Here is a 24,635-nt window from a genome sequence, read left to right as displayed (position 1 = left end):
TTCAATTGTGTGGCATTTTCTGATTTTTATCTTTAGAATCAATAAGAATATAACTAACAGGGACTTAATTTTAAGATAAAGAAAAGTTTACTCAACCTGGAAATGAATTCTCGCAAAAATCCAACCTCAAATCATTGGGATTTTTTTAACTTACTGAAATTCATTCAAATTATTTGAAATGCCATAATTTAGTGGTTTCCTAGTTGAAATACCTCTAAATCTTTTAAAATCATTAAGAAATGGATAGAATTTTGAGTTTAAGGTTCAAAAAATTGTGATTGGGATCGGCCTCGTGAAAAAATAATATGTATTAGCCACTAGGATTAGATTAACTATTTTTTAATTAAGAAAAATTTTAAACATGATTTAAAATGTAAGAAATTTTTTATAAAGTTAAAAAAAATTAAAAAATAATAATTACTTATATATGAAGCCTAAAAATAAAAAAAAAATACTTAAAACTACTATAGTGAAGAAGACAGAGAGAGTGGAACAAGCAAAAAATTGGAAAATAAGTAAAAAAATTATTGCAGTGAAGAAGAATAAAAGAGAGAACCGTTACAAAAAAGAGAAATAAATAAAATTAACAAAATTATATAGCCAAAGCCGTCGGAGATTGTTGGAGTTGAATCTGCATTGATGGAGAGAATAAGAGTGAGAAAAATAGTGAAAGAGAGAAAGAGAGAGTGAGTGAGAGAACATGAAAACAATGTGGGATCGAGGACACTAGATAATAATGTTCCAGAGTCGGATCCATTATGGATTTGACTCGGAAAAAGATCCCACCATATCTCAGTCATTGGTTAAGATTGGGATCAGCCAATCCTTCAATCCATCGTTGAGTCTGTGAAAGATCTTCAACTAGTAGGCCATCTAATCAGACTACTAGTTTATTTATAAATTATTAAATAATATAATTATAGTTCTAAACAGGTGTAAAAACTATGTAAGCAATATAATTACATTTCTTATTTTATTTCACCATTTCTTTAACTAATCTTTAATTTTAAGTATATCAAATCATAAGACTTATATAAAACTATATCTTAATTAAACTTTTAATTTAAAAAATATAATTACTTTAATTTTACGACTATCACAATAAAAAGATAGAATAATTAAATATAAAAGATAATTAATTAATCACAAAAAATGAGCAACTCAGTCGGTTCGCAGAATCAAATAATTTTTACGGGTAAATTGTTTTTCCAATCCTATAAATAAACTGAACTAACTTAATTGTTGGTTCATCGATTTATCAATCCGACCACTTTGTCTAATTCAGTTTTGATAACTATATTTAAAATATTACAACCAACAGATTTAGTGTCTGTTTCATTCATAAAAAAATTTCTATTTGTATCTCCTCGTGCTTTATTAACTCTTATGAGTTGGATTTCAAATTGGAAACATGACTAACAGGATCATTTGTTATGATCTACTTGTTACTTGATTTGATGTAGGATGATTATGTATGAACATAATCATATGTTTAGCAAATTGATGCAAAGGAAAAAAAAACAAGGATGAATAGGTGGTAGAAGATGGTAGTAAGAGCATCTAATCTTGATAATCGTTGACCAACTGATCCTATTGAACTTTTTGTTAGTAACTCATGCTCTTCAGGAGGTCCATGCATCAGGTGGTAAAAGAGCACCTTATTCTTGATATGTCATAGAGTTGATTCTTGGCTGCTCAATGTGGTTGACTCATTCATACAGGAAAGAAGCCCATTTCAGCAGTGACCATAATTCCCTCTTCCTCCAAAAGTCGCCAACCAAGATTTGAGCATTGGTAGACGTGTGCTCTGAGGATTTTTTGAATTTTTGTAGAATGGAATGGGCACACTCCTTCTGCTCCATTCACCAATAGCTTGGCAAGCTTATCCAAGAAGATGAAGGATTGGGCCTATAGGAATGGTTAGAACATCTGGAAGGCCATTAGAACCATTGAGGATGAACTAAGCTTAATCCAGTCGAACAAGGGAGACGAAGCAGACTGGGACAAGGATAAGCTAATATGCGTTGGCGTGAGCTGTACTAATTTAGTTGAGAAATTTTATGAGCTGATTTATACCTATCCTACAAGGAGCTGACTTTTGTAGATAAAGAAGTCATATTATAATAGTCTCTAAGGTTTATGGAGAGAGATTGACTTTCGACGCCTATAACTCCATTGTTCAAGAAGATCGAGTTTATGTTTTTCTTGATGGTCTAGATGATAGACTCGATAGAATTCAGAGTGACATACTCCAATTACAGCCTTTTTTCCAACCTACGAACATGCTTATGTTTATGTCCGAAGAGAAGATACTAGACAAGCAGTCATGCTTGCAAACAATAAAAATCTTAGTGTTCTGCCATGGCATCTAAAGGAGTCAGAAATGGGTCACAGTTACATGTGGCCTCTCAAGTTGCAAAGTCAAGATCTTCCATACCAGGTGGGGGAAACCAAATCCTTCAACAAAGAGAAAAGGACAAGGGAGAATGGAGGAAGTGGTTGTTCTCATTGTGTAAACTTAAAACATACGCGTGATACTTGCTTTGAGTTACATGGCTATCTAGAATGGTGGAATGAACTCAAGGCTCGTAAACTAAAGGGAACTAATGGTGGAATCGGGCGTGTTGCAATGGCATATGCACAACCCCAATTGTCTTTTGCTCCACTTGTGGAATCAAAGGCTGAGTTTACTAGTGATATTAACGATCAAGGTAATAATTGTTCTTGCAACAATAGTGCTTTTATTGCTTCTAATGAACAGAAAAAGGATGGTTGGGTAGTAGACTCCGGAGCAACAGATTATATGACGTTGTGCCCAGACGACTTTGTCAACCATACAGAACCAAGGCGAACCAGTATTTCTAATGCTAATGGGTCATGTATCTAGTTACAGGGGCAAGAACTATGCACTTATCATCCTTTATATCTTTGTCCAATACTCTTTTAGTATCATCTCTTTTAAATAAACAAATGTTTGTAGGTCAAGCTATTGAAAAGTTGAATTGTGTAGCAATAATGTATCCAAATTTTTGCCTCTTTCAGGATATTCTCATGAAAGAGATCATTGAGCGTGGTACTAAGAGAGGTTGTACTATAGGGGCAGGAACTGTGCACTTATCATCCTTTATATCTTTATCCAATACTCTTTTAGTACCATCTCTTTTAAATAAACTAATGTTTGTAGGTCAAGCTACTGAAAAGTTGAATTGTGTAGCACTAATGTATCCAAATTTTTGCCTCTTTCAGGATATTCTCATGAAGGAGATCATTGAGCGTGGTACTAAGAGAGAGGGGTTGTACTACATGGAGAGCAGAGCCAACAAAGTGAACCATTCATTTATTACGAAGGAGAAATAGATTTGGTTATGGTACTATAGGTTGGGACATCCATCATTTAGTTATATGCAACATTTATTTCCACAAATATTTTCTAGTTTGAAGTATTTAGATTTCAAATGTGAGACTTGCATTTTTGCCAAGAGCCATCGTGTACCTTTTCCTATTAGTCTTAATAAAAGCGATACTCCATTTGCTTTGATTTATACGGATGTTTGGGGACCATTTCCTATCACAACTATCTCTGGCATACTTGATTTGTGATTTTTGTTGATGATTGTACCTGAATGACATGGTTATACTTACTAAAATGAACAGATGAGGTATTCGATGTGTTTCGCGCATTTCATGCTATTATTCAAAATCAATTCTTAGCCAAAGTCAATATTTTTTGATCTTCATATGTAACTACAAACCCTAAGAAGATGACTTGATCCACAAGAAAAGAACACTTATTCCTATTGCCATAGAGTTAAACAACATGAAGTGCAAGACAGACTTGACGCAAATAATCCAAAAAAGCTCCTTTGACCGATTATAAATCAAAATGTCATCAAAGTAGACCATAAGAAATTTTCTCAAATGAGGCAATTGATCTGGAAGGTCATCTGAGAACACATCTTGAAACTCATTTAGCATAAGAGCAGCTTCTTCAATTGACATTGTGAGAGTAGGGCTCTCTACTTCACGAGCTACTAAGACAAACACAATAGAACCTTGATTTGCTTCATTTTCAAATTCAATAAAATTTATTATGTGCAAAGCCTTTTTACTAAGAACTTTTTTCTTGTTATCTTTGTGAATTATTTTTGGACGTATAAAATTTATCTTAATCTTCTTTCTTTCAAAAATAAAGGAGCATAAGTTGAAACACCCAAAGATGATCGCATCACGATTAAATAACCAAGGGCGGCCCAAAATAATGTGCCTATGTCTATCAGCACAATATCACACCACACATCTTCTTTATAAGAAAGGAAAGTGATAGGAACTAGGTATCTCTCATTTATAGCGATTAAGAAATCGTTGACCTAAGATATCTTATAAGGGTTCGAGTGAGGTCCAGATTTTAACGCTAAGCAAGATATAACGCTAGAAGAGACTGTGTCAATGTAGTTTTCATTGTTGATGATCACTTTGCAATATTTGGTCCCACATTTGATATAAGTGTGGAATTTTGTATTCCTTCTCCAATCATCGGTCTCCTACGATTGCATCAAAACACAACGAACGACACCAACAATATGGTCATTGTAATCATGGTCGTCATCACTATCTTAGGCATCATCAGGGTTAGACTCATAAACTTGCTTATCAAGTTCGTCTTCTCCTATAGTGTCATCATGTTTCTCAAGGTAAAAGGCCTTTCAATGGTAGTTCAAGGCTACATAACCAACCTTAAAAAAATTGAAACTTATGTGAATCCTTAGGTATACTCTTATCCAATTAAAAAGTATAAAAAAATGCCCTAGGAGATAGAGATCTATCACACGCTATTAATAATGATATGCCAAAAATAAAGCATGAAAAAATCAATCGCAAATATAAAACTTTTTACGTGGAAAAACTCTAAACCAAGTAAAAAATCACAGATCTAAATTCGAATCGAGACTATCACTAAAACATGTAGCAGTTAATAAGAAACTTACAAATCACCTGCCGATTCCCACGACTCAATCTGTATCGACTTTGTTCGCTAGACCTCGCAATAGGTATCCAAATCTCAATGACCCTCGAGGTTGATTCTTCTGTCTTAGTGACCCTCGGGACGTAGTTCTTCTAGATCTGATATAGATGCGTTGATATGAGAATAATTAAATACGTTTCATCTAAAGCTGAGAATTAATCTCTAATCGTCTCCAAAAGATTATTTCAATATAATTGTAGACCGCTTTCTAAAAGATAATCTCCAATTTAATACTTGACAGCCTTCACTCTTGGAGTTAGATTAAACCCCTTTATATACTTCTTAGATATAAGATAAACATGTCTCTTAGAGATAAGGTAAATACATTTTAGAGATAAAATTAAATCTAAGTCAAATATAATCTCATTTTGAGATTTTGTAAACACCTCGGACAGCACCTCTTCCAAGTACCTCTTACAGTGAGGATTTCTTGCTGACTGTTGGTCAAGATTTGGAAACACTACAAGCAAACATGTACAGCTTTCCAGATGAAGCATCATAAGCTGATAATGCTCAGCAAGAGAAGAACCGTTGGAGCAATCTAGTTTTTCCAACAGGTTCTCTTTTGATGTTCTGCCGGTGGTAAAGCTCTCATATTAGCCTTCTGAAGATCTTCAAGTGCTGCAAAATAACATCTCGGATTTCTGTCACTTCTCAGCCCACGAAGGTTATTGCTTTTCTCCCTCATTACAGTCTTGATTCCATCAAGTCTGACATCTGTGGTTAAACTCAGAAGAATTATAAATTGGGATCTTTTCCTATGAGGACATGTCTGCCCTTCGAAATATTGAAATAAAACAATTCAATTAAGTTGAATGACTTGACTAGGACAACTGCACAAAGAACCAGATCAATTGAGCACAATGCTTCCTACCACTTTAAAGATGAGAACAATATAAAGATGAGAAAAGTGACTGAATAACTGACTGATCCATCTAAAATGAGGGTTGAAATGAGTTAGAGGCACAGTTTTTCAGAACAAAGTCTAAATTGACGTGTGCATATTACATTGAAAAAGAAGTCTTACGATGAAGCCTGCACTCTCTGGATCTAATAGAATTGAATTACTAAATTAATCTCTATAGACCTAGACAGGATAAGTTTCAAGTGGTAGAGCCAGATGTTACCAAGATCAACAAGGCCATCTTGCTGCTAAGAGTGTCCGAGTGTTGAACCATGAAGATTAGTAAAGATCATTCTGTATACCTCTGTCTACCTCTCAGAAGAGAATTGTGTCTATGATCATTAGCATTTGAAACAGCTGGTAAAATTGGAAGCTCATCTCCTATTATACTTCATTGTCATCATCACCATCATCAAGGAAGCATTAAGTGATCAGGCAAGGACTAGCTGGCAATCTGATTTCAGCATTTAGGGCTACTGGATGATTCATGGAATCATGGTCAAAAGACAAAGGAGGTGTTGACAAAATATAAAGAGCTATGGTATATGGATAGTCACAAGCCTACGATCAGAAAGCAGTGTAAGGATGAAGTTAGTATATGCAATAACTTATATTGGCTGCATTATCTCTGCAGTAAAAACCATAGTCAACTTGCCAGCATACAAATCTATCGGTGTCTAGGGCCTACCACCGAACTATCTCAATATCGTTGCAGTAGATTTTTTGATGGACAACAAACATCAAAACTATCTTGTGGATGCCACCATATTTGACAAACCACATAGAACTATGTATATTTCCTGCTTAAAAGGATGTGAATCATCTCCATTGACAAACTCATGGACTCTTCCATCCACCTCAATCAAGCTCCTTCCGATTTCCTTTTTCATCCCTCTAGCAATCATTAAGTTTCTTATCCGCAATACATCATGCCACATGCCCTCATCTGCATAGATGTTGGACAACAGCACATAAACCCCATAGTCATCTGCTCCAAGATTTGCAAGCTGCTCAACAGAAAGTTCAGCCAGCTTAACACACCTATGGGTTCGACAAGCTGAGAGAAAAGAGCCCCACAAAGCTGGAGTGGGTTTCATAGGCATCGTTTCTATGAGATTTATTGCTTCCTGCAACTTCCCTGCACGGCCAAGGAGATCAATTAAGGCACCATAGTGTTCAACCTTAGGCTCTATTCCAAAATCATTTTTCATTCCCTCAAATATCAGTAATCCCTCAGAAACTAAACCAGCATGTGTACAAGCTGTTAATATGCCAAGGAAAGTAAGATCATCCATCAGTATTCCCTCCCTCTCCATCTGATAGAAAAGTTTAATAGCTAGATATCCATAACCATTAGTCCCAAGTCCAACAATCATCACATTCCAAGTAATCGTACTCCTTTCAGGAGTGCTGTCAAAGAGCTTCATTGCAAGATCTGAGCTGCCACATTTCATGTACATATCTATCAAGGCAGTTTGGACCACAACATCAGACAAGATTTTCTTCTTCTTCAAGTAGGAGTGTACCCACCGACCTTGATGAAGAGCACCCAACTGAGCACAGGCTGTAATGGCACCAACTGCACTGACTTTATCAGGCTTCACACCCTGATAAAGCATTTGCTGAAATAAATCCAAAGCCTCAATAGAATTTCCATGGCGAACATACCCATCGATAAGGATACTCCATGTGATAACATTCCTCTCAGACATTGCTTCAAAGAGTTCTCTTGCAGGGCCCATCTGGCCGTGACTTGCATATGCATCAACCATAGAATTCCAACAGACCAAATCCCTATCAGGCATCTCATCAAACAACTCACGTGCATGACTAACATCTCCAATTTTCTTTCCGTAGCCATCAATAAGTATAGCCCAAGAGAAGGCATCTCTCTCCGGCATCTCATCGAATAGCTTCTGGGCCTGTCCCATCTCACCACAACTAACATACCCAGCAATGATTGAGTTCCAAGAAACCAAATCTCTAGAATCAGATCCATCGAAAATCTTCCGACCCAAATGGGATTCCCCTCTCCTGCAGTAGAAGCTGATCAAACCATTCTTCACAAACAAGTCCTTATCGAATCCTTTCTTGATAACCTCACCATGAATGAAACTTCCTTCTTTACGGTCGGGCATCAATCCACAGGCTTTGATGACAAATGGGTAGGTGTAATTATCGGTTAACATCCCATTTTTACGCATCAGGGAGTAAAAATGGATCGCACGGAGGGGTTTTGAAGTGTTAGTGTGGAACCTTATGATGGTATTCCAGGAGAAGGTATTGGGTTGAGGAATTTGAAAGAATATGAGCTCTGTGTAAGCTGAATTGAGCGAAGTGGAAGAAAGGGTGGAGAGCTCGCAGATGGCGGTAAGGAAGCGGCTTGAGAAGAACGTGTCTGAGATGAGGCCTCTTGTGATAAGCTGCGCTTGGAATTGGAGGAGTTGGGAAAAGGTTTTGAGTTTCTGGAGCAGAGAGACAAGTCGGTTTTGGGAGAGAAGGGCGGAGAAAGAAGCGGCCATTCCTTATTGGGAGAGAAGCCATTGGCGGGTATACTGAGCGGAAGGCCTATTTTGATATTTGTTATTTGGGGAAATTATATTTTATCCCAAGGTAATTAAGCCTAAATTCACTTTCACCTTCTAGTTTTATTTGTATTATTTTATCATATTATGATTATATTTAAACTAAAACTATTATATTTATATTATATTTAACTAAACTTATGTGAATATACTAATTCGACCTAAAGTTGTTGATAATTTAATAATTAATTTTAATTAATTTTAAATAATAAAGATACGATAAATATATATATATATATATATATATATCTGTCTAATATATTTGTCATATTTTTTTTATCTAAAGAACTAAATAAATCTAAACTTAAAGCTATTTCGAAGTTTTATGTTTCGATTTGAACCTCTAAAGAAAAAAATATTTTTGATCCAAATAGAATGATTTTAGTCTATTATGGACCAAAGTAAATATTAAAATCAGAAATCTAGATAATTTCAGCGTTAACTAGTGAGTATTGGCTTTAGTTTCTAGTAAGCTTTGTTTGTTAATTTTTATTTCTAAAATTTAATGTTAAATATTTATGCATATAGTAAATCTAGTTTTTGTGTTTGAAAAAATAAAACAAATATTATTTAATATAAAAATAATAAAAAATTTAAGAAACTTTGGTCAGGCACACCAAAGCGTAACTGCCCTAAAAAAAGTGATGTCATTTGTGTAAGGTTACCACCTATCTTTTCTCCAAGGTATAACCCAGAACCTCATTCCTACGTCACCAATTAGCACAGGCCTTCGATGTTTTCGTGTGAGAAGTATACTCCTTCAATTTGATCAAAATAATATACATAACAAAAATGAGAGAAAAAAAGCTTCTGTTTTTCACTTGGAATTTTATTATATATTTTATCGTGAATAAAGAGGTATTTATAAGTATTTGAGGCTTTCTGAATTTCTTCAAAACTTGTAACCTCCAAATAAATTCTGATACGTCTCGGTCCATATTGGCTCCACTCGCGACATTGGGTTCATTAAGATGAGCTTATATATCTGGTTGATTTTTGTTTAAAGAAATAAAAGGATTTTTGTCGAGGGGCGTTCGAACGCAGGGACCGCGTTCGAACGGGTTATGCGAATGCCTGCACGCGTTCACAAAAACTGTGCAATTGAATGGAATCGGGCTGTTCGAATGCGATCATTCTAACGCTTACATACGTTCACAACGACAAAGAATTGTAATTCCATGTTCAAACATGATTGGGCGCGTTCGAACGCACCGTAGCAAAAATTGTTAATTTATTAGGGTTTTCTAACTTAGTTGATAGGTCCCTAGCATGAGCCTCTATAAATATGTGAAGGGAACCATAATTGGAAGAATCTAATAATTGAAAATAATATTATGCTTTTATCTCCTTCTCTACTTACTCTAGCCATTGACACCCTTTCCCACCTCATTCCTTCCACCGCCCAAGTTTTTGGTCGGCTTCTTCTAACTTCTGATCCCCCTCTTCTACAACAACTTCTCCCCCTTCACACTAAGGAATTAACCTAGCCTCTATTTAGCCATTGAAGGGCTATCAAGCTAGGGTTTATCTAACTTTTAGCTAATTGTTGGCTGATATCTTAAGATATAGCCATTCAAAACCTACGATCTTGGATTCGTTGGAAAATTCTTTTCAAAGGCGACAACATATCAAAAATTCATGAAGATCCAATGGTTAGATTATCCGCAGCTTCCTTTGAAAGTCATGTTTTCAATCTAGCCCAGAACTATTACGGGTCGGATCAAGCCGGTTCATAACAAATTCAGCCCATTAAACATTTCCAATACTCATTATCGTTGTTACAAAATTTTGAAAATTTTTATGACATTTGAGCTTTAAATTCTTTTAGTTAATAGTTTTAAATTTAAATAATTACAATTCCCCACAAGGGATTTAAAAATACAAACATTTTTAAAATCATTAATATATATATATATATATATATGTGAGATTATCTGATCGAATTTTTTTTATGCTATGTATTAATGCTAAGTATATTTTGGTTTAAATTTGCACTTTGCAATAATTTCTATTAGATTGAGGATCAATGGCAGACTACACCTTAAACAAAGTTCAATGTATTAAAATTCTACAATCATTCATGTAGTAGAAGGATTGTTTTGTTTTCGTGCGGCGTAGCACTATTTATAACTATGCATTTGCCTTGATCATTATGAGAGTTACTAAGGATTTGTCTAAGTCTTATAGTTGTGACATCACAACAACTTTCACTTAGGTGAATTCTCAAAGGTGTTTGCAATATAATACACATCTTAGAAAATAATAACTATATTGGATTCATTAAAAAGATAAACTCAACTTGGACATATAGGGATAGAAAAAATAACTATTGCTCTTCAAAGTATCCATCAAACTTTGTTTCTATCCAACTTCACTTTTGGATAAATCTAATCATATTATAGGGATCTACTATTGGAACAATTATGTGGGCTTTAGATCTATCTCCCTCGATGAAAATCTAACAGCAATGCTAGTCTTAGATCCTCGTCCTTTAAAGCAATTTTCCTTTACAAATAATTAACTTACATGACATGTCAATATAAAATTCTACATAAAATTTTATTTAGAGTTCACAACCCTCACATTTATAAATAATTTCTTGTATGAGGTGTGATAATTTATCATGTATCATGTATAACAGTGATTTAAATAATCACATTTAATTCCTATAGCATTTTTTTATTATTAACTATAGAAGAAAAGTATTTCACATGCTATAATGTGTATATCATGCTTTATAATATACACGATTTTCATCTCATATATATTGAAGCATACACATACCATTAATAGTAATCAAATGAATAGCACATGCTATTTTTTTCATAAGCATGCTTAATATTTTACTATCACATAGTAAAATAATATTTAATATTTAACATCCTCACTTTCTATGAATATGTAAGAATATCAAATATAAGACATACCCAACGTGGAATTAATATATTAAATGTTCTTAAAAAACATTCGCATTAATTTTATTGCTAAAATTTAATATTCAAGATATCAGATATATGGTACCAGGCTCCGAAAAATACTAGAGACTTCAAGAAACATGGTACCAGTTAGGCTCAAGATATGGGAGATGGTCCTAAAGCTATCATTCCGGAAGAAATCAAGTGCTTCTTTTGCAGGAAGAAAGGTCATAAAAGAATTGATTATATTAAATTCAAATCTTAGTTAGAGAAGAAAAACAAACAAGAAGGTAATCCTCTTGCTTGTGTTTGCTTTGAATCCAATTTGATTAATGTACCATCAAATTCTTGGTGGATTGATAGTGGTGCATCTGTTCATGTTGCTATGACTTTATAAGGGTCCACACGCAAACAAAAGCCAGCTAAATCCAAAGCAAAAGTTGCAAATAATGAAGAAGTCCATACCGAGTTCATAGGAGATGTTAGTTTGAATTTAGATAGTGGTTTTGTACTTGTTTTAAAGGACACATTCTATATCCCTTCTTTTCGTATGAATTTGATTTCCATCTCTTTACTTGATAAAATTGGATAAGGCTTTAATTTTGGTAATGGTAAAGTTTAGTTATCCTTAAATTCTCAAATTACTGGCAATTGTATTTTATCTGATGGTTTATATAGAATATGTTTAGCTTCCCCAGATGAATTTGTTTCTTTAAATATATATAACATTGTGTCAAAAAGATCTCTAATTAAAGAAAAGTCTTCCAATTTATGACATAAACATTTAGGTCATATCTCTAAAGAAAGAATTAAAAGATTAGTATGAAACAATATTCTTCCATCTCTTGATTTTAGAGATTTAGACACTTGTATTGATTGTATTAGAGGTATGCTAACCAAGATTAAAGAAAATGCTACTCACAGTCAAGACCTCTTAGAGATTATTCATACTAATATAAGTGGTCCTTAATCACGTACTTTCTATAATAATAAATATTTTATTACAATTATCGATGACCTCTCTCATTATGGATACATTTATTTAATTGATGAAAAGATTGAAGCTCTTGAAAAAATTTAAAATATTCAAGATTGATGTCAATAAATGGCTTAAGAGAGTCACCAGAATTGTTAAATAACTATGGAGGTGAGTATTATGGTAGACATGATGATATAGGGCAGCATTCATTACCGTTTGCCAAGTACTTACAGGATTGTGAAATTATTGCCTAATACACCATGCCTAGAAGCTCCGAACAGAATAGACTGAAAGGCGTAATCACATTCTTAAAGATATGATGAGGAGCATGATGTGTAGATCTAATTTACTGGTGTATCTATTGGGTGAAGCTATTAAGAAGGCCTCATACATCATTAATCGAGTTCCTAGAAAATCTGTCCCTAGAACACTTTTTGAGTTGTGGACGGGTAGAAAGCCTAGTTTAAACCATTTTAGGATTTAGGGTTGTCCTTCTGAGGTAAGAATTTGTAATCCTTTTGAAAAAAATGACTAATCCCAAAACTACTAATTATTTCATTGGTTACCCAGTTCATTCAAAAGGATATAAGTTCTATTGTCCTACACAGTACTAGAATTGTTGAACCGTTGATTGCAAAATTCTTGGAACTTGATGTTGCTAATATAAATAATTCACAGTCTGCAAATGAGAATCAAAGAGATAATTTTGTTAATATTTTGTTGTCGATCTTTAATGACAGTTCCTTTTTTTATGTAAATGATTCTCCTACTCATATAGTTAATCCTCCTGCTCCTACTCTTATTTCTGTTCCTACCATTGATATTCTTATTTCAAATGAGTTACCTGGACTATCTGAGCTAATACGAGAAGAAAATGTTAAGAAAATCTTCTAAGCAAAGAAGACCTGCAATTTCTGATGACTTCTATGTTTACCTTAGTCAACAGGATTATGATATGTATTATGATATTGCTAATATAATTGATCATATTATATATCATGATACGGTCTCTGGTTCTTAATTTAATTACTGGTTAGAAGCCTTACAAGATGAAGTATGTCACAAAATGATGTGTGGTAGTTGGTAGAACTTCCTAAAGTTTGTAAGCCTATTGATTGCAAATGGGTGTTTAAAACAAAGCATGATTTAGAGGAAAAATTGAGCATTTCAAAGTTTGATTGGTTGCTAAAGGTTATAGCTAAGTAGATGACATTGATTATAACAAAACATTTTCACCTGTTTCTACCAAAGATCCCTTCAGAACTATTATGGCCTTTACGACTCATTTTGACTTAGAACTTCATCAGATGGATGTGCAAACAAGTTTTTTGAATGGTGATTTAAATTAGCAAGTTTATATATTGCAACCTAAAGGTTTTAAGGAGAAATGTAAAGAGTATTTTGTATGCAAGCTTAAAAAGTCTAGATATGGTCTCAAAAATAGGCATCTCATAATGGCACATTAAATTTGAGATTTAGTCAACTCTTCAGGTTTTATTGAAAATATAATGGATGGGTTTTGTTGAAAATATAGTGGATTAATGCTTATATATCAAAGTTAGTGGGAGCAAATTTATTTTCCTTATTCTTTATGTTGATGATATTTTACTTGCCAAAAATGACTTAGTACTGCTTCATGGGATTAAATATTTTTTGTCAAAGATCTTTGATACGAAAGATCTTGAGAGGGATCCTTTGTGTTGGCTATTGAAATTCAAAGGACTAGAACTCATGGATAATTGGGTCTATCTCAAAAGGCATACATTAATTGTGTGTTTAACAAATATATTATACAAAACTGCATGCCTAGAGAAGTTCCTATTTTTAAAGGCGAAAAATTTAGTAAAAGTCAATGCCCAAGGAATGAACTTGAGAAACAATCAATGAAGAATGTGCCTTATTCAAGCGCAATTGGTAGTCATTAGATGCACAAATTTGTACTAGACCTGATATAGTATTTGTCGTGAGTGTTTTTAGTAGATATCTCTCTAATCCAGGAGTAGATCATTGGGTTGTAGCGAAGAAAATAGTAAGATATTTACATAGTACAAAAGATCATATGCTTATTTATAGGTGGGTTGATACTCTTAGATATTCAGATTTGGATTTTGCTGGTTGTCCAAATGATTTAAAATATACTTTAGGGCTTGTTATGAAGCTCCAACATGCTATATGGTCAAGAAAATTTATTTTAGGGCTTATGATTGTTGATTCTATCTCTAGACCAATTACAATTTATTTTGACAATAAATCATTTTTTCAAAGAATAAGAACTCACATGTATCAAAACACATGTTGGTAAAGAATATAGTAATTGAATATGTTGGTAAAGAATCAGTATTAATTGATCCTTTGACGAAAGAAATTAGAATTTTTGGACTGTTAGTAATATTGTTGATATTACTGTTTAGAAGCAGATTAATAATATGGGTATTTAGGATTTTTTTGATGTACTTTATTTTATTACTGATATAGTATTGATATAGCTTCATTTTTTTATAATAGCTATATTTATGAATATATTTTTTGTTTTTTTGTGTTAGCAATATTATTGATATTATTTAGCATTGTATTTGCACGTCAAATTATGACATGTCATTATGAGAAAAAGAAAATCTTAAGATATGATGTCTACCTTAAGTATGATTGTTTATCCAATGGTATATGCATTTAGTAACATCGTTATGAAAAATCTCAAGATATATTTAGAGGCATACTAGTTTTGTAACGCCCCCGCCCGGCACAGGCACATGCACGACCACGCACCCACATGGCACGCACGACGCACGCGACAGGTTGAGCAGGGTCCGTCACGCATAGATACAGTCATGTGCACATATAATCATGACATCATCAAATAATACCTGCTAATATATCCATGCTCATATAATCCAACACTAAATAATTATACTAACAACCAAATAAACCTGTTAATATATGAATATTTAAGTCCATAATAATATACACTAGACTACTGTATAATTTGGCAGGATCCACACAGGCCACGATAAACCATCAAGATACAACTAGACAACTGATACACGAGTATAATATAATCTAACATGTATTATATAAATCATCATCTATACATTGAAGTACAAATATCAAATAACGGTACAACTCAATATTTCGTTAAACTATTTTCTATACCATCTCACGTCTATAGCTCACCTAATCTTTGCTCTAAAATATTTCATTAGGATATCTCAAGTCGGTATCACGTACCATAATATTTACGGGGGTTAGAAAAGAAATAAAGAGAGAGTCATGAGCAAAAGGGTCAGTGAATAGACCTTACCATGAATCAGTGATGCCAAACAAAGAGTAAATCATATACTAGATAATATAAATTAAGAAGAGTATCATGTCATGAATGAGTATATGAATGTTCCTCAATAATACATAAATGAAAAGTAGATAACATATCATAACTGATAAAATATATAATCCTTGACAATGAATAAACAAATCTCCATGTCATGTTATCATCATAACTCTCTCTCAAATATGACACATGATGCATACCGATCATGACGATGCTATGATATCAAATGCAACTATATATGATGTATATTGACCACTCAATAATCAGGTAATTAGATGATAATGAAATCATATGTATTTCTCAACATCCCAGTCATCAATGTCATCTTCATATGTCATCATCATACTAAATCATTGTGCATAGTCAATACTCGGTACCCGATCTCAATATCCTGCCTATAGGCTCAAAGCATACCCTATCATACGCTAAGGGTATCTCAGTCATAATTATACCCTACCATACGCTAAGGATATATTAAAATCTATCCAAATCAGGTACCCCACCAGTTAATAAAAATCACATGAGGGTAACTCCCCACACACATGCCTTGGCGAACGGTAGGTGTCCGATTATCTATGCACACAGACTCAACTGACATCGGACATGGACTACAAGATATCGCATATTAGCGACCATAATCATCAATCTAGGCACCCTTAACTTTAGCGCCTACTCGGGTACCCACATGCTTTTTCTATTAACTTTCCTATCAATGAGATTTATGTATTTTCTTCTATATGATAGATCACGTGCATATATCCAGTACTATAACAAGTCATGCATATTAGGAATTTAGGTGATAAGGAAGTCAAGAGGAAAATAATGCAATGCAGTCTCCAACCATATATCTAACATATGCATATCCCTACTAGTCTATCACATGCATACTTATGCTAGGGATCATCTCGACATAAAGTCATAATAGTATGGTCATCTCCAATTATCTCTATATGTCATCAATTTACTCATATCCCATATCGGCCTAATCAAATGCATGATAAAATATGCTTGACTGAAATCATCTCTAGGTAAAGTCATATAATCATGCTGGAGGCCAAAACATGCATGTATATAATATATAATATATGATATATAATATATAATATATAATATATAATATATAATATATAATATATAATATATAATATATCTTAATTTGAGAAAGATGTCTAGGGGATAAGACTACTCATAATCCAATCAGATCCTATCTTGTTATTGGAATTGGTTTTAGCCTTATCTCATTCTCTATTTGTCTATAGTCTTATCCCCTAGACATCATTCTCTATTTCTCGAACAGCGGGCCGGTGCTGGCAATGAGGAGAGAAAGAGAGTGTGAGAGAGAAGGCGGTGGGGACGTCGGCGCTGGCAGGCCCGCTGGAGCTAGCTGGCCTGGCCTAGTTGGCTAGGCTAGTGGCTAGGGGTGCATGGCACCCTCAGCTCGTGCCAGCCCAGCATGGCTGGCACCCTCAGCTCATGCCAGCCCAGCATGGCACTAGGCCGGCCACATTGTGGTCGGCCACGTCGTGCCATGCAAAATTTTTTTTTAAAGGATAGGTTGTTACAAGTTTATTATTGAATTGATAGATTTCTCAAGCTTATTGTTGAAGCATGTTATGGAGAAATCATTTTGAGAACCGACAATGAAAATAACATATTGTTGTGAACCAACCCAAAGCTGGTTGATCTAGTCGAGTCAGGTTAGTCAGGGTTAGTCTAGTTGAGTTAAGTCTAGTCTAGGGTTTCTTGGAGAGCAAGTAACATAGTATGGAGTAGCCACTTTAAAGATAGTGTAGTGAGCACCCCAAGAGGGCAATTAGAATTACCCTAATTTCCCTTTCCTCTCTCTCTCTCTCTCTCAGCTGGTGACACTCCTATTAAGGCCACCAATTGAACCTATTGACCTTAACCTAAGTTTAGCCAAACACTTTAGCTCACCTCACCTTGGTAATTGCGCTGCCATCTTCCTCAGCCCACACCATCAGTGTCCATGGTGACCTTGCTTCTCCAAAGGTTGTTCAACCTCCAAGAAATATCTCAGGAGGAGATGAAAGGGTTGAGGACAGATTTAAGGGCCTTGGTGCTCAGCGGCTAGCCGCAAGACCCACATCAACCATCGGAGCCGATGGTACCACTAGCAGCGACCATCTGGGAAGCACTGATATCACACCCCCCTCAACCGCCTTACTCGAGAGCCCAACACTATGTTTCTCACAAGCTAGAGGAAGGCGAATCGAGCTGAGGAGTCGACCGACAACTAGACTTGTAGGCCCAGCCATTCAGCTCAGAAGGATTCTCGCCAAAGCTAACCACCACTTGGCCTGCCGCCAGCTATAGGGAGTCGCTGCTGCCTTGACCTCCAAGTCCATCGCTATATGAGCAGCCCTCCACGATGAGGTAAGGCACGGGGCCAACCTATGCCCTTCCTCGAGTCCATGTGACCAAACTAGATGGACCCACCCCTTTACAGCCTGCTTTTCCCTAGGCAGCAGCAGTGAGGCCAAGAGGCCCCCTTTATCCTCCTCAACTAGATCCAAGAAACCATTGATCAGGTTGTTGTAACCCAGATAGAGAGATTGATATGGGGGTAGGCCCTTGGTGGAATTAGGAGGAGTTGGGTGTGCATCGCGATAGGGATGATCAAAGACGACGTGACCCTAGGGTACAAATATTTCACCCACCCGTGATAACGACATTAGAGGACGCACTCCATGGCTCGACTTCTCAAAATTCCAAGGAGATAACCCACTAGATTGGATTTTTCAAGCTGAACAATTTTTTGAGTGCTAGGAGCAAAAGCACGCAGCCTTGAGGAGTGCCTTGAGGACCTCATGGGCTAGTCGAGATAGTCAAATCACCCCACGTGTGCCAGAAGAGGGCGGAGGGCCGGCAGCTGCTCTGAGGGCTAATCATGCCCCCTTTGGTGCAAGGACAGCACAGAGGTTGGCTACGTGACCCAAAAGAGGAGGGACACGACCCGTAATCCTGGACAAGCAGCTCATGCGGAGGATTGGATTGGAGGTCGAGCCCTCCATCGACTTTGAGGTGACCATCGGAGATGGCATGAAAATTTGAGGGGAGAGTGTTTGTAGGGTCTCATTGAGGCTACAAGGCCACAACTTTATAGTGGACTTGTACCCTCTGGCACTCCATGAGGCAAACGTGGTCTTGGGCACCTAGTAGCTCCAAAGCCTAGGCTTGGTTACATTTGACTTCTTACACATGCGGCTCACCTTTCGGAGGGATGGACGAGTGGTGAGATTAGATGGGGTCAGGACGTGGCCATATCCTATGCTGTAGCTGCTGATTGGTGTACCGGGCACCAGACAACTCTCCTATTTCCTACAGCTAGCCCGCTCCAAGCTAGGGTAAACGTACTAATCTAGTCCAGCTGCTTACTGACTTTGTTGAGTTGTTTTGAAGCCCCAACGAGGCTACCCTCTACCAGGCATGCCGACTATACGATTAGATTATACTAGGGGCCAAATCAACCAATGTTCGTCCTTACCGATACCTACATGTGTAGAAGGAGAAAATCTTGACGCTAGTCACCCAGATGCTAGAGCAGAGTATCATTTAGTCAAGCCAGAGCGTATATTCTTCATCGGTCCTACTAGTGAGGAAGAAGGATGAGAGTTGACATTTTTGCGTAGACTACCACACGCTAAACACCATCACCGTCAAGGATCGACACCCCGTACCAGTTATTGATGAGCTACTGGATGAGCTGACGGAGGCATCCTACTTTAGGAAGCTCGACCTCCACACTAGGTACATCAGATCTGAGTTCGACCCAAAGATGTGCATTAGATAGTATTTTGAACTCACGACAGACACTACGAGTTCAGAGTCACGTCATTCGAGTTGACGAATGCACCGACAATATTCCAGGGCCTGATAAACGACATATTCAAGCCACTCCTCTGGCGGTACGTGCTAGTATTCTTTGATAACATTCTTGGTACAGCAAGGCATGGTTGGACCACATGGAGCACTTGCGAGCTATGCTGACCCTATTAGTCGAGCATTCCATGAATGTGAAGCAGACTAGGTGCCTATGGGGAGAGCGCTCAGTGGAGTGCCTCGCTTACATCATTTCAAATGAGACGGTGGCAGCTGATCCAAGCAAGGTTTCTTGCATGATTAGTTGGCCACGACCAAGGATGGTCCGAGAGCTTCACGGCTTCTTGGGCCTGATAGGCTACCGTCGATTTGTGGCCGGTTATAGCAAGATAGTGGCCCTACTCACATCCTTGCTGAGGAAGGACGCCTTTGAGTGGATTGACGAGGCAACTTGAGCCTTCAAGGAGCTAAAGGCTGCCATGACCACTGCTGCCGTGCTATCTCTACTAGATTTCTCTCAGCAATTCTTGGTGGAGTGTGATGCCTCCGGAGTAGGGATCGGTGCTGTGCTTATGCAAAAGGGGAGGCCTATAGCTTATCTCAATAAGGCCTTATCAAGAAAGTCACAGTAGCTGTCCACTTACGAGCGTGAGATGCTTGCCATTTTGCATGCGGTAACTAAATGGTGGCCCTACCTGCTTGGACGGTAGTTCGTGATTCAAACTAATTAGTGGAGTTTCCCTACTTCATGAGCTAGCACATTCACACTCTAATACAATAGAGATAGGTCACCAAATTACTGGGGTATGATTATGAGTTATAGTACAAAAAGGGGTGGAAAATAAGATAGCAGATGCGTTATCTCGGCAACCTCCACTAGCAGAGTTGGTGGCCATATCGTTGTTGAGTTTTCCATTCCTCGAGGACCTCTAGAGAGTAGGTACAACTGACCTTGATATATTGAGGTTGATGTAGGAACTGGTGGACAGCTCGACGAGCCATTTTGAGCTTGAGAACCACGATGGACTACTATTTGACAGAGGGTGCATCCAGGTGCCAGTAGATGATCGATTGCGCACGCGACTCATGGACCACTTCCACTCCATTCTCGAGGTCGGACATGAGAGCACACTAAGGACATACAAATGGCTTTCGCAAAGCTGTACGCGGGGTGAAATGAAGAAGGCGGTGATAGCGCACATGAAGGCATGTGAGGTGTGCTAACAGGTGAAGACTGACTCCCTTAGACCAACGAGATTATTATAACCCTTACCGATTCCAAAGCAGGTTTGAGAGGATATCTCTATGGAATTCATTGAAGGGCTACTAGTAGAAAGGGGATACTCGGTCATATTTATGGTGGTAGACAAGCTGAGCAAGTATGCCCACTTCTTAGCCTGGCACACCCGTTCTCGGTGAAGACCATTGCAGAAGTGTTTGTACGTGATGTCGAAAAGCTCCATGGCATGCCACACTCCATAATATCAGACAGAGATTGGGTCTTCATTTGTGACTTTTGGACGGAGTACTTTACGCTTCAAGGGACCTGGTTAGACCTTAGTTTGGCTTACCACCCATAGACAGTTGACCAAATCAAGATGGCGAACTAAAGCATCGAGCATCTCCTTCGCTACTTTGTAGGAGAGCACCCCAGGAGATGGCTTGATTACTTTTATTGGGCAGAGTGATCTTACAACACTGCTTTTCGCACTAGCATTTAGATGACACCCTTCAAGGCAGTACATGGTAGGCCGCTGCCAACCTTGTAGAACTACGACCTAGTGGCCTTTGTAGCACGGACAGAGGCGAACCTAGAGCTGACTGATCAAGATGCTATCCTGAGGAGGTTGTGGATCCACATGGCAAAGGTATAGAACCGCATGAAGTAGGTCTATGATCGCAAGCATCATGAGCAGAGGAGTATGTGATCGACGACCTATTCATGCGGGTTCAATCGTATAGGCAGGGTAACTCGAGTGCGCAACCAAAAATTAGCGTATTGATACTTTGGGTCATTCTGGGTGCTCGAGCGACTTGGCTCGGTAGCATACAGACTACCATTTCCTAAGTGATCTACGTGCACCCGGTGTTCCATGTTTCACTCCTGAAGGCTTCAGTCAGGATGGACCAAATTGTGGATGGAACATACTCGACCTAGTGGAGGAAACACACCCATTAGAGCCGGTGAGGTTCTTGTCAAGAGGCGGTAATGTAGAGACGGGAGGCTATAGACAGAGATTCTGGTGGAGTGGTTGGGTCGACACTCCGATGACACTTCATGGGAGCTTCATTCTAAGATAGCCGAGTATTTTTCTAACTTCACACCTTGAGGATAAGGTGGGGAAAGTGTGATGGACTATTGTTAACCAGCCCATAGCTGGTTGGTTTAGTCGAGTCAGGTTGGCCGGGTTAGTCTAATTAAGGTGAGTCTAATCTAGGGTTGCTTGGAAAGCAAGTAACTTAGTATGAGGTAGCCACTATAAAGAGAGTGTGGTGAGCACCCCATGACGATTACTCTAATTTTCCCTTTCCTCTCTCTCTCTCTCTCTCTCTCTCTCTCTCTCTCTCTCTCTCAGTTAGCGGCACTCCTATCGAGGCCACCAATTGAACCTACTGATTCGAACCCAAGTTTTGGCCAGCACTTTAGCTCACCTCACCTTAGTAATCGCGCCGCCATCTTCCTCAGCCCACACCACCTCTATCTCCCTCATCTCCACCAACCAACTACTCCTTCATCTGCCAATTTGCCCTAGCTGAACTCCTTCCATCTTCTCACCCTTCCAAACCAATGATTCACAGCCACTGATCTTGGCCTAGCCGATAGGTAGACCGCCTATCTCATCAGCAACCACGACACATAATTTAAGATCATAATTTGTAATGCTATTTTCTTGCTACACTACCATATTTTGATCCATGTTGATAGAAATAATTATCCTCATAATTATATATTGTCCTTGTTAATTATAATATAAAGACTGTTATGATTTGTGGATAATAACTATATTGGATCGGATTGTGATCATGTTTGCTTATTACTACCACACTCATTTTTTAATGTTCAGCCCAAGATTTTATTTTATTTTTTTCCAAATCAATACTAAGCATTGTATTTGTTGTAAAGGAACCTAAATATAGTAGATTAAAATAGAAGAAAAAACTTCACAAAATCAAGTTTTCTCTAAATTACTACAGCCTCTTTGTATTTTCTTACATTTATACTACCTCTATTTTGAATTTTACCTCACTCTGTGAAAAAAGTAAATGTCTCGCGGACTAACGAAATGATCAAAAAGTTAAGTTTGGGACGCGGAGTTATGTTAAAAGAATAATAAACACACACACACACACATCATACGAATAGCTTAGGAAAGAGGTGGGTCATGTGAGCAGCAAGCTCCAGCTAAGCAAGAAGGGGAAAGGAGACGTACTCATTAAATGAGAAGTGGTTGAAGTGGAGGATGGTGATGTATTAAGAAGAAAAAGGTATGAATAAACCTATTTTGTACTTCCTGACGGATTTTATATTTATATGTAATCAATGCAAGAGTGAAGCTACAAATAGAGGTAATATCCAGTTCGAATCACAGAATAGGTTAAAAAGTCTGGTGTTAATGCAAATTTCCTCGTCATATATATCTCCACGTAGAGTGCCCTTTCTGGATTTGTCAGCTAATTAAAACCTACCCATCTACCCAGATTTTAGGGATTTCTTACATGGTCTGCAGAGTATCCTTGCCTAGATTTTCGGTGCTTAGAATTTGAATCCGAAAACGAAAATGACTGCAGTTCACGTACTGTTTACCTGTACGTACGTTCATGGATATGGGAACCTCGGCACTGCCGTATGAATGCCAATGCACAGTGGGGGTGGCAAAGCGTGACCAGAGTTGCAAGTGGAGATATTTGGTAGGAAGGACGTACAAATAATACATGAACTAGTAGAAAAGAATGATCAACGTTACAGTTTGTATGCATGTTGAGGGAAACTTAAAAAAAACGCTACTGAAATAGACGTAATTAGGGTACCAATTTGTTTGACATCTACTTTTAGAAGACAAGAAGAGATAAAGGAGAAGAAGCCTTGTCGACTGTAGGCCAGTTTGGCTGCTTCTTAAGATGCGCGAAGGTGTGTCCTAGTTTCATAATAATCGTATATTAATATGGTCCTAACGTACATTGGTTACGTGTTTATTGTACTGTCTGCACTCAGAAGGTGCAAGAAGCCAAATTGGCCATTAAATAATTCTAAGATACAAAAAGTGGGACCATTTGAACAATTTCTTTGATTTTCTACAGTAGTTGAGGTTAAGATAGTTGAATGGGTTAAACATATTTTACCGCTGGTTACTTATACTCAAAATTATTTTATTTCAGTGTATATTAAAAAAAATTCAAACTAATCTCTACTCTGATGACAAAGTATGACATTAGTTTCTATAAATTTAACTGAGCATCATAATTATATTGGTCATTTAGCAATATTATCTCAAAAATATATATGCCTTGCTTAACAAACATGATTTGGTATTTAAGTCATTATAACTAATTTAGCTAAGTTTAATAGAAAAATTAATTGCCTCACTTTAATAATAAGTATAGATATTGGTTTAAAATTGCTTAAAGTATATAAAAATAAAGTGATTTTAAATATAAGCACAGAGTGGTAAAATATATTTAACTTTAGTTGAATTGAAATAGATATTGTAACAGTAAATATAGCCTAACCAATCCAAACTCACTATCTGCTGATGTACTACACTTCTATGATATAGAGAGTGTGTAAGGGATGAACATCAAGTGAGAGCATCTTTCTCAATCTCGTTGATTTTCTAACGAGAATATAAAAAATTAGAGGACATCAAAACCTCAATAATTCAAGAAAATAATATGAATAGTAAAAAAGTGAGAAAACTCTACTAACTTTATTCAATTTTCTTCCCTTAGGATTATAATATTAAGCAATATACAAGAAGTCAATAACCTAAAATGACAAAATTACAAAAGTGAAAAAAATATAGGAATATATAGAGCAAATCCTAAAGGTCCAAAATCTGAAAAAAA

At 36.8% G+C, this 24,635-nt stretch overlaps 1 protein-coding gene across 1 annotated transcript; it reads right to left on the bottom strand.

Annotated features, from left to right (window-relative positions):
* Positions 1-5,934: 5,934 nt before the first annotated feature.
* On the bottom strand, positions 5,935-8,484 carry LOC140791820 (pentatricopeptide repeat-containing protein At2g20540-like). Its single transcript, XM_073142481.1, has one exon. The coding sequence runs from the start codon at positions 8,447-8,449 to the stop codon at positions 6,674-6,676; it is 1,776 nt and encodes a 591-aa protein (XP_072998582.1). The 5' UTR covers positions 8,450-8,484; the 3' UTR covers positions 5,935-6,673.
* Between the last annotated feature and the right edge of the window lie 16,151 nt (positions 8,485-24,635).

Source organism: Typha latifolia, chromosome 7, assembly GCF_019914945.1.
Source record: "Typha latifolia isolate L0001 chromosome 7, TyphaL0001v2, whole genome shotgun sequence".
Lineage (NCBI taxonomy): Eukaryota > Viridiplantae > Streptophyta > Magnoliopsida > Poales > Typhaceae > Typha > Typha latifolia.
The sequence above is the reverse complement of the archived record's forward strand: the minus strand, read 5'-3'. Positions and strand labels throughout refer to the sequence as shown.